The sequence below is a fragment of the Psammomys obesus genome, unplaced genomic scaffold, assembly GCF_907164565.1.
Source record: "Psammomys obesus unplaced genomic scaffold, mPsaObe1.curated_primary_1811, whole genome shotgun sequence".
In the NCBI taxonomy this organism is placed as follows: Eukaryota; Metazoa; Chordata; class Mammalia; order Rodentia; family Muridae; genus Psammomys; species Psammomys obesus.
The window spans coordinates 10821968-10836569 of NW_026596039.1; the positions used below are offsets into that span (position 1 = coordinate 10821968).

The 14602-nt window shown below is 43.5% G+C and overlaps 1 protein-coding gene across 6 annotated transcripts in view; it reads left to right on the top strand.

Annotated features, from left to right (window-relative positions):
* Positions 1-14602, top strand: part of Usp28 (ubiquitin specific peptidase 28) — a 57793-nt gene that overhangs the window by 39239 nt on the left and 3952 nt on the right. For 3 of the 6 annotated variants that reach the window (XM_055621995.1, XM_055621996.1, XM_055621997.1), the window contains 11 exons: positions 873-1052; positions 2860-3080; positions 4118-4188; positions 5236-5464; positions 7733-7927; positions 8956-9095; positions 10364-10459; positions 11848-12026; positions 12138-12216; positions 13232-13311; positions 13826-13949. In XM_055621995.1, coding sequence (XP_055477970.1) covers positions 873-1052; positions 2860-3080; positions 4118-4188; positions 5236-5464; positions 7733-7927; positions 8956-9095; positions 10364-10459; positions 11848-12026; positions 12138-12216; positions 13232-13311; positions 13826-13949 — 1594 coding nt within the window. Of the gene's footprint in view, positions 1-872; positions 1053-2859; positions 3081-4117; positions 4189-5235; positions 5465-7732; positions 7928-8955; positions 9096-9268; positions 9455-10363; positions 10460-11847; positions 12027-12137; positions 12217-13231; positions 13312-13825; positions 13950-14602 lie in introns of all 6 variants that reach the window. The other 3 variants (XM_055621998.1, XM_055621999.1, XM_055622000.1) reach the window with 2 other exon arrangements.

Genomic DNA, 14602 nt, shown 5'->3' on the forward strand with positions numbered 1-14602 from the left:
TTTCTTTCTTTCTTTCTTTCTTTCTTTCTTTCTTTCTTTCTTTCTTTTCTTTCTCTCTCTCTCTTTCTCTCTGTCTCTTTCTTTCTCTCTCTTTCTTTCTCTCTTTCTTTCTCTCTCTCTTTCTCTCTCTCTCTCTTTCTTTCTCTGTCTTTCTTTCTCTCTCTCTCTTTTTTCTTTCTTTCTTTCTTTTCTTTCTTTCGTATTTAGTTTTTGGTTTTGGTTTTTCTGTGTAGCCCTGTCTGTCCTGGAACTCATTCTGTTGATTCAGAGTTCTGCCTGCCTCTGCTTCCCAAGTGCTGGGATTAAAGGCATATGCCACTACCACCTGGTTTTTATAAGGTCTAATTTTTATTTCTTGATTTCTGTCACTCTCGGTTATGAAGCAGAAAGGCCAAAGAAAACATCCCAGCTTCTTTTTCAGTTGTAGTGTGGAGCATGTATTTCCCTTTAAGAAAGAAGGTAGGTTTATGAGCAGAGCCTGACCATGTCAGGACAGCAGATCAGAGCTGGAGCTGTCTGAAATGGTCCCATTCAGTGTGAGGCATCAGACTGCTGGAAGTTTTTATTGTTAGAACCTTCTTTTTAACGTTATAGAATGAGTAACCAATTAAATAGTGGATGCCTTTAGGGATGATGTTGTTATATTGAGATAGGCGCTCACTAGGTTGCTCCAAACTTAAACTGTGTAACATAGGCAAGTCTTAAACTCTTGGGTGATCCTTCTGCCTCAGCCTCCTGAGTGCTAGGATTATAGCTGGATATTAGTATACCTAGGAATGAATCTCCCCCACTGACCGCATAAGTTTTTCTCAGCAGTTGTTACTGTGCATAGCAGACTTGGGCAGTAGTGTTCCAGTGTCTTTGCCTCTTAGGTATGTGAAGTACGGCTCGGGCCCATCTCGGTTCCCACTCCCCGACATGTTGAAATACGTTATTGAATTTGCCAGTACAAAGCCTGCCTTTGAAAGCTGTCTGTCTCGAGGTGCTGAGCACATGACATTACCACTGCCTTCAATGCACTCCCCGGTTTCTGACCTCACATCCAAGGAAAGGTAAAAAAGCAGATTTCTTCAATGGTTTGTACTGTTTTTCCGTTTTTACTTGCACCATCTCCCATCCTTCCCTCCTGCTGAGCACCCCACTACCAGATAGCTCAAGGATAGCTTTGCCTTCAGGGAAGGGTTTTGTCAACTCCCTGTTGGCAGTGTCCTGAGTCCTTGCAGTGTACTTGTCTTCTGGAAGGTTGCACCTGTTCCGAGGCTTCTCACTGTCCGAGGTCTGGATCAGACTCTTCAGGACTGCTCTGCTCTGAGCTAACTGCCTTGAAAGGTCTTTTTCAGAGCCCTGTCAGGCCCTAGTCCTCTAGCCATATTGTTCTGTACTTCATCTATGTAAGCAGCAAGGAACAAACTTACTCATGAGTAGGGAGTTACACAAGGAAGAACTGGCTAGCCTCATGAAGACATGGAGAGGCCCCATGGGGGGATCCTCTAACTCTTCCTATTCAGCCAGTAGTCTTTATAGCCTTACTGTGCCAGCAGGTTCAGCTTGGGTCACACTCCATGATCTGTGTGTCTTGGCTAGTAAAGATACTAGGTCATATTTGTCCCCCACAGAGTAAAAGGCTTTTGTTAAAAACCTAGTTGTTAGCTAGGCTGTGGTGGCACACGTCTTTAATCCCAGTGCTCGGAAGGCAGAGGCAGGCTGATCTCTTAAGTGTGAGGCCACCCTGGCCTACAGATGTAGCGAGTTCCAGGACAGCCAGAACTACATAGAGAAACCCTGTCTCAAAAATCCAAACACCAGAACAAAACAGAAAACCCCAAATTTTGAGGGTAGAGAGATGGTTCAACCATTAAGAGTTCATATTATTTTTGCAGAGGACCCTAGTTGAGGTTCCAGCACCCAATCAGGCAACTTTTGGGGATGATGTTAGTAGATAAATTGCTGTCACGCCTGGCTTATTCAATATAAGGGATCAAATTCAATGCCTTGTTCTTGCTAGGCAAGTTCTATGCCATCTGAGTGGCATAGTGCTTTTATGGTTTTTTTTGTTTGTTTGTTTTTAATTTTTGGCATTGTTTATTTGGAGACAGGATCTTACTTCAAAGCCCTTACAGGCCTTTGGTTTGAGCAGTGATTCTCAACCTGTTGGTTTCAACCCCTTTGCGGGGGTCAAACAACCCTTTCACAGGGATGGCCTAAGACTATCAGAGAACAAATAATTTTGCTACATAATGGTAGCAATTACAGTTATAAAATAGCAGTGAAAGTAATTTATAGTTGGTCACCACAACATGAGGAACTAACTGTGTTAAAGAGCCATAGCACTAGGAAGGCTGAAACCACTGTGTTTGTTTTCTCATGTCCATTTCATTTCTTGGGTTGCGGGGGTTGTGAGCATGAACTACTGTACCAGCTATGTTCTGTTAAATGCTAAGCTTGTGATTGGTCAAATGGGGATAGTTATTAACATTAGCTCCATAACCAAGCTGTATTAAATGAGCTGATTCATAGAAGGAGAAGTTTGCTTTTATTATATAAGTAGATTTTTTTTTTAGATAGGGCCTCACTGTGTAGCTTCTGTTAGCCTTGCAGTTGACATCCTCCTGCCTCAGCCTCACCATTGCTAGTGGTCACGTTTTAACTGTACCTTTTCTTTAAGTAGCTGGTTTTCTGAAGTGCGCTAATTTAGGTCAAGTTGAACTTTCCTTTTTTCTTAACTATACTGGGGCGGCCTCAAAGTCACAGCAGTCCCGTGTTAGCCTCCCAGGGGATAAGATTACCAATTTCGGCCACCATGTCCAGCCCAACTTACATTTTAAATATTACAAAATGAGAGCCATGTTTGTTTTCTAGTTCAAGTTCAGAAAGCTGCTCTCAGGGTGCTGAAGGCACCTTTTCCTCTCCTGAAGATGCTCTCCCCAAGTCTGAGGTAATGAATGGGCTGTTTACTTCTGCTCACTCCTCCCTGGGAATGCCTGCACACCCAGCTCCTCGAACAGTCACAGATGAGGAGATGAACTTCGTTAAGACCTGTCTTCAGAGGTGGCGGAGTGAGATTGAACAAGATATACAAGGTTGGCGCTCTGGAAACTTGGTGGCTACCTGTCTTTCCTGTCTGTGTGGCTATTTGGTAACTGGGTGCCCTGGTGTTTGTTCCGTCATAGCTTTGCATACAGTGCTCTCAGGCCTGGCAACTGTGACTTTCTTGCTCTTCCTCCTTGTAGAATTAGTCCTGTGTGTGCACTTATTCCTCCTAGCTCCCCTCCACCCAAATTTCTGCCAGTTCTAGAAATTGCCATCCTGGGAACCTGTGCTGAGACAAGCAGTGCATGTCCTCCCACCCCCCTTCGCCTCCTGCTCTTGCCCTGTCCCTTTGAGGGTCTCAGAACTGACCCTGAGGTCATGTGGGCCTTCTGTTCCTAGCTCTGTAATGTTGGGATAATCGGCATGTGCTTCCATGCCGCTTGTTTTAATGTGAGCATTGTAATTGATAGTAAAAGGATAGTAATAGTGTTTGCCTCATTGTTAAACAAAAGTTTGCTTACTATTTTTTGTTCTTTTTAAAGACAAGGTCTCCCTCTATAGCCCAGGCTAGTCTCAAACTCATGGTCCTCCTGCCTCAGATTCCTAGTGTTGGCACAGTGTTCACAGGTGTGGGTATCTTGACAAAATGAATGCTTTCTGAGCAATAGGTGCCCATGCTCTGGGCTTGCTTGCCCTCTTTCCCATCCTGGGCCCTCAGACAAGATAAGCTTGTGCTCTGCCACTGCACCCAGGTTTTTCTTCTCATTGAACTCTTGTTTCCATTCATGGAAGTTTTTTTTCCTAAATTAAGACAATTTCTTTAAGAAATTTCAGTGCAGGTTTATAAGAATAATTTTTAAAGACCTCACAGTATTACATTGAATTAAAAGCCTTGATAACCTGAAGCACCTGTCATTTCAGCACCACATACTGCTCTGTGCTTCCTGGTGGGAAACAGAAGTCATTAAAATGTCATGCGAGAGAAGTAATACTGTTTGTGGTGGCATGGCCAGTCACGGCTGGTGGGCCCTGGCACACGGACACTCTTAACGACTTTTTTCTTTTCTTTTCTTTTCTTTTTTAACAGACTTAAAGAATTGTATCTCAAGCACCACCCAGGCTATTGAGCAGATGTACTGTGATCCTCTTCTTCGTCAGGTACAGTTGTGATGGGAAATAGGCTGGTGCTAATGGCAGAGGACATAATACCACAAGAAAAGACCTGCATGGGTGTCTCCCTAAGACAGAAATATATTGTTCCCTTATGTAAAGTTGAAGGATTCAGATTGTCTCCTACATGCATTGAAACCTTAAACATCCTTTTTAGATTCTGCCATGTGGTGTTTTCATATAGTAGAGTTGTTAGGGGCTGAGGAAATAGCTCGGCATTTAATAGTGTGCACTGTTTTTGCAGAGGACCCTAGTTTAATTCCTATAATTTAATTTCTGTATAGGTGTATAACTTCAGTTTTGGGGAGATTTGATACGTTCCACATCTGTGGACACCTGAACTCACACGTGTATACCCACATGGACATGCATACATTTAATTTTTTTTTAAAGGACAAATCTTAAAAACAGATATTTGCTCTTATATACTGATTTAAAAAAAAATTCTCTCCAAGTGATAATTGAAGCATTGCAGTGGGGAAAACTAATTGGAGATCAATTACCTGTCTCTACAGTCCTTTGAGATACTCCATTAGCACTGTCCTGATGCTTTAGTTCTCTAGTAACTGGAGACTTCAAAAGGGAGCCAGTCAGAGTAGAAATCCTTGCTGCTGTCCACACTCAGTTTTGTTTGGTATAGGGCCTTGGATTTGTCTGTGCAGAGGCACGTTTGTGAAGGGCTTATGGCAAAGCAGAACATCGCTCTTCTCCCAGCAGTACAGTGAGCATGGTTGTGGAGTGGAATAGGAACAGACCATGTGGCTCTTGACTTTGCCTCTTGTCTCTTGTGCCGTTTCAAAAAAAAAAGGCTGCCCCTGAGTGAAAGCATTAAGGCTGACAGAGCCTCCAGCAAGGTTTGGTTTAACTCTCACTCTAACAGCCCTGAACTGGTAAAATGCTTGATGGAAGTGTTATCTCGGGTGTGTGTGTGGTCAGTCCCTTCTGCCTGATAGTTGGGAATGTTCTGACTTCTAGTGACGTACACACCATCAGATTTCTGTGCCCGGTCTGAGAGTCCTCCTTTCTGATTTGCAGGTGCCTTATCGTTTACATGCAGTTCTTGTTCATGAAGGACAAGCCAATGCTGGACACTACTGGGCATATATCTACAACCAACCTCGGCAAACCTGGCTTAAATACAATGATATCTCTGTCACGGAGTCTTCCTGGGAGGAACTTGAAAGAGACTCTTATGGGGGCCTGAGAAATGTCAGTGCGTACTGCTTGATGTATATCAATGACAAGTTACCCCACTTTGACGCAGGTAAAAATGGCTGAATAGAATCCAGAGTTTGGGGTAAATGTAGTCCCTGGGAGAGAAATAGTCTTACTTATTTTGAAGACATTTAAACTACAGTTTATTATTATGTAAAATGTTCTTAAAAGACAAAAACTGTAAGGGAATAAAAGAGAAAATAGGTTACTCTTTTCTACTTCTGTCTTTGACCGCTACCTCACTTCCCAACAAGTTCACTGTAAGTTTGTATGTCATTCTCAAAACATGTTCTCTGGGGGGCTGGAGAGATGGCTCAGAGGTTAAGAACACTGGCTGCCCTACCAGAGATCCTGAGTTCAATTCCCAGCAACCACATGGTGGCTCTTAACCATCTCTAATGTGATCTGGTGCCCTCTTCTCTGTGTGCATGAAAACAACACACATGCATAGAGTAAATAGATAAATCTTTAAAAACAAAGCAAAACACATTCTCTGTGTGTAGATTTCATCTATTTCCCCTTCCCATTTATTTCTTCCTACTACCATGGTACTTTTCCATTTAGTTCTACCTACTATTTATGAATTGAGTTTAGCAAACTTATTACTTTTTTTCATAAAAATGACTTTCTTAAGTGGGTATGCTGGCTCAGGCCTGTAATCTCAGCATCCATGGTGTAAGGCAAGAGGATTATGAAGCCAGCCTGGGTTTCAAAGTAGGTTCTATCTCAAAAAGTCAGAAAACAACCACCCTGTATTTGTGGTGTAAAGCCATAAATAGTGGCTATGAGAATTATAGAGAGGGCTGTGCCAGCTGTTGGTTGTTGTGAGTTCCTTGTTTCTGCCTACATTACTCATTTTTATGAAGTACATGGAGGGCTAGGAGTTAAGATTTGCTCATAGAGTGCTTCCTGGTATTCATGAAGCTCCGGGTTGGATCCCCAGCACTCTGTAAACCTGGTCTTTACATGCTTGTAATCGTAATACTCGGAGGTACAGGTGACAGGATCAGATGTTCAAGGCCAGCCCAGGCTACATAAGACCTTGATACCCCTCCCCCCAAAAAGTGGATTTTTACTTGCTTCATAAAAAAGACTAATTAGTGGCAGCTAACAAAAATTTTGTTGTTCTCTTGTAGATTTGTTTTTGTTTGTTTTGATAGCATGTTTAGAAATAAAATTTAATCATTTAATGTGTCCTTAATATTGTTGCCATTTTTTTTAAAATTAAACTGCTTACTGTTTCTTGACTATGTATGATTTACCCAATATTCCACCTTTGTTTCTGATAGTAGAATTTCAGGAAATATAAGTAGTTGGCTCTTTTTTTCTTTTCTTTTTTCTTTATCTTTCTTTAAAAGCAGGGTCTTACTATCTGGCATCTGCCTGCCTCTACCTCCAGAGTGCACTCAGCTTAATGCCTTGAAATTCTTACTCCGCTGTATTGAGATAGGTGATCATCCTTTTGTCTTTTTGAGACAGCATCTCGTCCAGCCTGTCGTGCCTTCCAGACTCGTGACCCTCCTGTCTTCACCTCTCTGGATCTGTGCTGAGATTATATGCTGTGCCACCATGCCCAGTGGGACACTCCTACCACTCTTGGAATCAGTAGTTAAATTGATAACACTATTACTTTAAATTTTTTTAATTACTTCTGTGTATATGCCTGCACTTATGTGTGTTTGTGCATATGTGCATGCTGGTACCTGCAGAGGCCAAGAGATGCAGGATAACCCAGAGCTGGAGTGACAGGTGGCTGTGAGCCTGGGAACTGAACTAGAGTTCTTCTGTAAGAGCAGCAAGCACTCTGAAGTGCTGAGCCATCTCTCTAACCCCTAGCTTAAGATTTTATCACATTTATTGATGTTCAGGTTTTTAAACACTGGCTGCATCCAGTGACTGGCCATGATTAAATCATCCTATCATGTGTTCATTCAGCCAATAGATACTGACTTTTAAGGGCGTAATTTTACTTTATGCTGATGAATATTTTGGCTGCATGTATGTATATGTACCACATGCATGAAGAGGATAACAGATCTGGAACTGGAGCTATGGACGGTTATGAACTACTCTGTTGGTCCTGGGAGCCAGAACTAGGTCCTATGCAAGAGCAGCCAGTGCTATTAGCTGCTGAGCTGTCTCTGCAGCCCCAGCACAGATATACCAAGAACCTGCCTGTATGTGAGTATACATGCTACTATGGATGTCTTTTTAGAGATAAGACAAAAGCTGAAATGTGCAGTGCCCTTCCTTCTGTGATGGGTTTTTTGGTTTACCTTTTTCTGGGTGGCACTCCATTTTAACTGCTTTTCCTCAGTGGCAGCTGCTAACGAATCTGATCAAATGGCGGGAGAAGTGGAGGCCCTGTCTATGGAACTCAGGCAGTACATTCAGGAAGATAACTGGAGGTTTGAGCAAGAGGTGGAGGAATGGGAGGAAGAGCAGTCCTGTAAGATCCCACAGATGGAGTCCTCCCCGAACTCTTCATCACAGGATTTCTCCGCATCACAAGGTATCCAAGAAAGGTGCTATGCTGGGTCCAGTCAGGCCTTACTGTACTCCCCACCCTGTCCCAGGTCTACTCAGGTCCTCACTGCACCCAAGCCAACCCCAGATGCTCAACAGCATGCTTATGCCTCTCTTCTCAATGGGTTTCTTTTATTTGAATTTTAATTTTTCTTTAGTGGGAGGAGTGCGGAAGCACATGCCATAGCATGTGAGTTGAGATCAGAGGAGAACTTGCGGGAGCCAGTTCTCTGCTTCCACCGTGTGGATCCCAGGGATCTAACTCAGGTCGTCAGACTTGGCAACAAGTACTTTACCCACTGAGCCATCTTGCTCGCCCATCAGCAGCTTTTGTTTATAGTGGCTATCACACAGTCTAGTGGAATTATTGTGCCTTTAGAAGTTTCTTTCTGATGAGCAGAAATAGTAGGAAAGGGCTGCCTATACCTTATATAGCTCGTGCTTTGCTTATCCCCAGGTTATAGGATGACAGAATTAACAAGTTAGACTGTGGAAACTCTTCTCCATAGGAGATGTTCCTAATAAATGGTTTGGCATGAAAATGAAGGGAAATTGAGCACAGTAATTTTAACAGACCTTTGAGGATCCTTGATGTGGAGTAGCTTGCTCGCTCCTTCCTTCCTTCCTTCCTTCCTTCCTTCCTTCCTTCCTTCCTTCCTTCCTTCCTTCCTTCCTTCCTTCCTTCCTCTGTCCCTCCTCCCTCCCCCTCCTTCCTCCTTCCTCTTCCCTCCCTCTCTCTTTGCCTCCCTCCCTCCCTTTCAGTCTTGTAACTTGCTCTGTAGATCAGGTTGGCCTTGAACTCAAAGAGGCCTGCCTCCCAAGTTCTGGGATTAAAAGCATGCGCCACCACTGGAGTAGCTGCTTCTTTTCAAGATTTCTAAGAACATTTACATGGACTTTGAAAGAGGTGTGCTGGTACTATATATTGAACTGTGCCCCTCCTGCTTGTTGATATTCAGTGTTGTAAACATTACTCATCAGATGTGACACCTCTGATTTTGTTGTCGTTATTAGAGACTCCAGCAGCCTCCTCTCACGGGGTTCGCTGCTTGTCCTCTGAGCATGCTGTGATTGCAAAGGAGCAGACTGCCCAGGCTATTGCAAACACAGCCCGTGCCTACGAGAAGAGCGGTGTAGAAGCAGCCTTGAGTGAGGTGAGACTGAGTAAGTGGCCCTTCCTCAAGAGGGTCTGGCTTTTGACGCCAACTGCCAGCTTTCTGTCATTTCTATTGGTCCATGTCTCTGCTGAATTTGACCACCACTCTTTATTTCTTCTTGGTTTTCCCCATTGTTGTTCTTACTCTTTCTCTCCATTCTGCTGCCACAGCTTAAGGAAGCTGAAACCGAGAAGCCCAAACCCCAGGAAACAAACCTTGCAGAGCAGTCAGAGCAGGCCCCAGAGGCCAGAGACACAGAGGCTGCTGCTCCACCCAGCTCTGAGGTCTCTGAAGTGGAGATTCCCAGTGTGGGAAGGATTCTGGTTAGATCTGATGCAGATGGCTATGATGAGGAGGTACAGAGTATAGGGTAGCTGTGTGGTGTCTTCTAAAAGGTTGTCTGTCACAGCTAATGTTTTCTCACTGAAACAAGAAACAGAAATGGAGGCCTGTCTGCTTTTGACCTTAGTTGTCCTTTTTTTGAAAAGGCACAGGCAACCGCTTCCTGCTCTGCACTGTTGGCATGCGTGTGTGCATGTGTGTGTACACCCAGCTTGTGTTTAAGAGGCACTGCTACAAAGCCTAGATGGCCTCGGGATGGGCAGGATTAACTCCATTTGGTATTATGAACAAAAATATGTTTACTTTCTAGAGATTGTTTGGCTTTGATGGTAGTCCATTGTTTTGTCTTCCAAGTAGAATTTTTCCACCTGCTCGGTGAATAAAACAAATGTGAGTTAAAGTTGGTTTTGTTTTTAATTCTGAAGTTCAGCAAGCAGCTGTTACTCATGGTCTGTCTCCTTGTCAGTTGCACTGCCCACAAATAGTCATTAATCCTGTTTCTCAGATTTCTATTTTTTTGCTGTGTGTGTATCTACTTTTTATTTATTGAAAGTTTGCAGCTACTTAACATATATCTTTATACCCCCATTCTGGTGGAAGTCAGGGAGCTAAGTTGACGTGCTGATCATATAGTCGAACTTAATCTTCAACAGTGCCCTATCAGAAATGTTCTTGGACATCTTCATCTATCTGATAGCATTAGAATGGTCGCCTAGTGGGACAACTTGTCATAGGCAGCATCACAGGGATAGCCAGTGCCGTGCATGCACATAGAGGAGGGCTGTGAAACCTGGCCTGCAGCCTGTGCTGGCCGAGGAAACCATGCTCTGCTTCTCCCAGCACTCTGCTCACCTCACCTCATACGGTCTCCTTTCAACCTGTCTGCTCTCCTTTTTCTCTCTGTTTTGTGCCCTCTGTGGTAGGTGATGCTGAGCCCTGCCATGCAAGGGGTCATCCTGGCCATAGCTAAAGCGCGCCAGACCTTTGACCGAGATGGGTCTGAAGCAGGGCTTATTAAGGTACTCTTGTTTTAAAATTTTAATCCTTATAACCCAGGTATATTTCTGTAAGACAGTGGGAAATAGTGTGAAAATTGCCTGTGCTGGGGAGATTGCTAAGTCAGAAGGGTAGAAGTTTGATTTCCACAACCTACATTTAAAAAAACAAAATTTTCCACAGGACTGAAAAGATGTCCCAGCATATACTGCTCTTCCAGAAAACTTGAGTTCAGTTCTCAGTACCCAACACTAGACAACTCACACCTACCTGCCTATCATTCTAGCTTCAGGGGATCTGACACTCTTCTGGTTTCTGTGGGTACTAGACACAAATGCATCCTGCCCCATATGTCTGTATGTATATATGTATAATATACGTATGCATATATGTATATATAATATATATATGCATGTAACTAGACATGGTACAGGGCATGTTTGTAATTCCAGTGCTGGAGAGGCAGAGATAAGATACCCGAGGCTTGCTGGCCATAGCGTATGTAGTGAGTTTGAGGCCAGTAAAGAGACCTCATCCCAAAAAAGTATGGTGGACCAAGGCATGCTCACACATGCCTTTAATCCCAGTGTTTGGGAGGCAGAGGCAAGGTGATCTCTGTGAGTTCAAGATTCACTTAGTCTACATAATGAGTTCCAGGCCAGCCAGGACTACACAATGAGACCGTTTCAGCTTTCCACTTACCCCCAAAGTGTGTGTTGGATAGAATCTGAAGAATGATACTCAGGGTTGCCGTCTGGTCTCCACATACGGTGTTCTGTGTTGAAGTGAACATGACACTGTCCCACAAAGCACTAGCCCAGCAGTTAGCAGTGCCACTGTCCATGGCATCCAGCCTACAGGTATGCGACTGTTAGCTATGCTTTGATGTTACACACTCTGAGAGACTAATATCAAAACCTTCATCTAAAAAGAAAAAAGTTCATACTATTTGAGCTATTTGAAGTTTAAGATGTTTGAATGAGATTAATTTGGATGGATTTTAAAACAATTTAAACTAAGTACATGTGTTTTTAAGAACTCAAAGAGAGCCAGGCATGATGGCATATACCTGTAATCCTAACACTTGGGAGGCAGAACCAAGAGGATGGCTGCAAGTTTGAGGGGAGCTTGGTCTACATAGTGAGGTCTAGGGTAACAAGGACTATAGAATAAGAAGCACACAAAACTTGATGGGGAAAATGAGCTCATTTTTTGAGTATAGTATGTCTTTAGTGCCAGGATACAAGGGAGTTGTGGTGGCAACAATTCACACATTGTATAGATGCTTTTGTAATATCTCAATAAGAATTCCTTAGCATAGCGTGGATTAATAAGAGGCCTTCTAGCATTTCTGTATGTATGCTCAGTTCCGCAATGTTCCCCCTTCGCTCTCCCATTCTGTCTCCAACAGGCATTTCATGAAGAGTACTCCCGGCTCTATCAGCTTGCCAAAGAGACTCCCACATCTCACAGTGATCCTCGCCTCCAGCATGTTCTTGTCTACTTTTTCCAAAATGAAGCACCCAAAAGGGTAGTAGAGCGGACCCTTCTGGAACAGTTTGCGGATAGAAACCTCAGCTATGATGAGAGGTGAGAATGTGCAAGGCCTGTTCCTATGTGGGCTCTCAGTAGGCCAGTTCTTCCTATTCGGACATGCTGCTGGGCATCCTGCCATTGTTTTCTGAACTCTGTCCCACACAGATCTATCAGCATTATGAAAGTGGCTCAGGCCAAACTGATGGAAATTGGTCCAGATGACATGAACATGGAAGAATATAAGGTAAATTTCATTCCTCCCCAAATATTAATTCTGGAGGCAAGTGCTATTTGAGATAAAATGAACAATTTTATGTTACCAGAATGAGGTGAGTTCCGTAAAAACAATTAAAACTTGAAAGGAGGAAGGGGAAAAAAAAAAAAAAAGCTGGCTGTGGTGGGGCCCACCTTAATCCTAAGCACTCAGGAGGTAGAGCCAGTGGGTCTCTGAGTTACAGGCCAGCCTGATCTATGTAGGGCGTTCTAGGACAGCCAGAGCTACAGAGTGAGAGGGGGAAAAATGAATAAATATCTTGTCTTAGACTCAGAACAACAGGTCTTTTTGTTTTCAGACTTCTTTAGACTTGTCTGCACTCATGTCCTAAGGGCTCTTTGAGCCTTGAACTAGGCAGTGCTGCTGTAGTTAGCGTGTTTGTGGGTATATTGATGTGGGTGTGTAAGGGATTCTAGGATTCATTCATTAAAATATGTAGAACTATAGGTTAAGTTAACCCAAACTCTTGAGTACAGAAGCGCACTGTGCCAGAGTTGTGTTGTCTGCACTTGGCTTGAATGGCCTTGTGCTCCTTTCTTCCCCATGTCTGCCTGCTAAATGTCAGTTTTCAGAAGTGTCATTTATATAAGCCAGTGGAAGGACTTTGACCTGTTATGTTGGGATTAAGAGGGTTTATAAGCTCTAATTCTTAGGTACATTGAAATGATCTACTGATCCTCAATGGAAGAAATAAAACACTGCAAATTAGGTAGGTCAGTGGTATAAACATTATATTCTGTAATCTACGCTAGGCTCGGATATCATGTATTTGAGGATGTCTCTGGCCTTGATGCTCCTTTTCAGTGCTGGGTTTACAGGCATGTACCTCCTTGTCTTCTTTTTTTTTTTAACCCAGAAGTGTGTGTGTTTTTGTGAGTGGCCAGGTGTGCTGAGTGCATGGTTATGCTGAGTGCACAGCAGTGGAAGTGAAGCAAAGCACTGGTTGACTGAGATCAAGTCAGTAATGGTGGTCCTTCCTTTCCAGAGGTGGCATGAAGATTACAGCTTATTCCGAAAGGTGTCTGTGTACCTCCTAACGGGCCTGGAACTCTTTCAAAAAGGAAAGTATGTTGTCCTTTTCACTAGTACTGCTAGTCAGAACACTGACACCACCCACCCAGGGATACTCACCTCAGAAGTCACTGCCATGAGTCCCTCCTTTGTCACATACACTGTGCCTGGCTCCCTTCTCCCCATGCTTCATCTTCTTCTTTGTATCACACTTTCTTTTCTCTGTCCTTCACATAATAATGGGTTTATTAGTAAGGAGGAAATATGCTGGGCTCCCTTAATGACCAGAAAGTGAAGTTTTGATTGTCACAGGCTCTAGTGAATAGCTAGTCCCTTTTTTTTTTTTTTTTTAGAGGTAGAGAAAAACTGAGGCCCAGAGATGTTTCCTGAGTTACCTTACCTTTCTCTGCCAGTGTGCAGAAGAGCTGCGGCTGGTCGTGATCTTTGGCCCCCAGGCTTTTCCCAGTACATCATATTGTAGCTGAATCGATTCTCGTAGAAAAGTGAGACCTAAGCTCTAGGTTTTGACAAAGGGAAATCACCTATGGATTGTCTCTCACTTTCTAAGGTACCAGGAAGCATTGTCCTATCTGGTTTATGCCTACCAGAGCAACGCCGCCCTGCTGATGAAGGGACCCCGCAGAGGTGTGAAGGAATCTGTGATTGCTTTGTACCGCAGAAAATGCCTTCTGGTTTGTATCATTTACAAAACCCTAATCTCTCCTTGTTCCTCCCTGCCTGCCTCCTGCTCTCCCTGTGTACGTTTCTTCAACCCCTGGTAAGTTGAGCCAGCCATGCCCTTCTCGTATGTCTGCCTTAAAGCTTTTAGCTTTTTGCCCCACTAGGTATGAGTTTATTAGGCATAGAGTCGCCTCTGGTCAGCCCACCATATACTGAGCAACAGTAAATATGTGGAAAGAATATGATGTTTTCCAGGGTTGCCTAGCAGAGGGCAGTTTTCAGGACTAGAAGTATCTTAATAGTGCAGTTTTATACAAGGTTACAAGAATGTAAGAATTAGTCATGCTAACCTTGTCATCTTATCTCTTTTGTATTGGGCAGCCATATGGAAAGGCAGGTGTAATACAGTTAGTGTAATACAGAGTGATTATCATGCTAATTATTCGTGGAAGTGTCAAGAGAGCTTGTTTGCAGGTTTCTTTGTGTGTTCATTTCCGCAGACGTCTGTGGGTTTATCCTTCCCCTCAGCATCCTCATTTTTTGCTGATTCTTTCCTTGCTGCGTTAGTTATCAGTATGGCAGGGCTGGCTACTCTGCTAAAAAGAAGAGCACTAAAAGGTTGTGTGCTTTTGGCTTCTAAGTCGCCAGATACAGCTCATCGCCT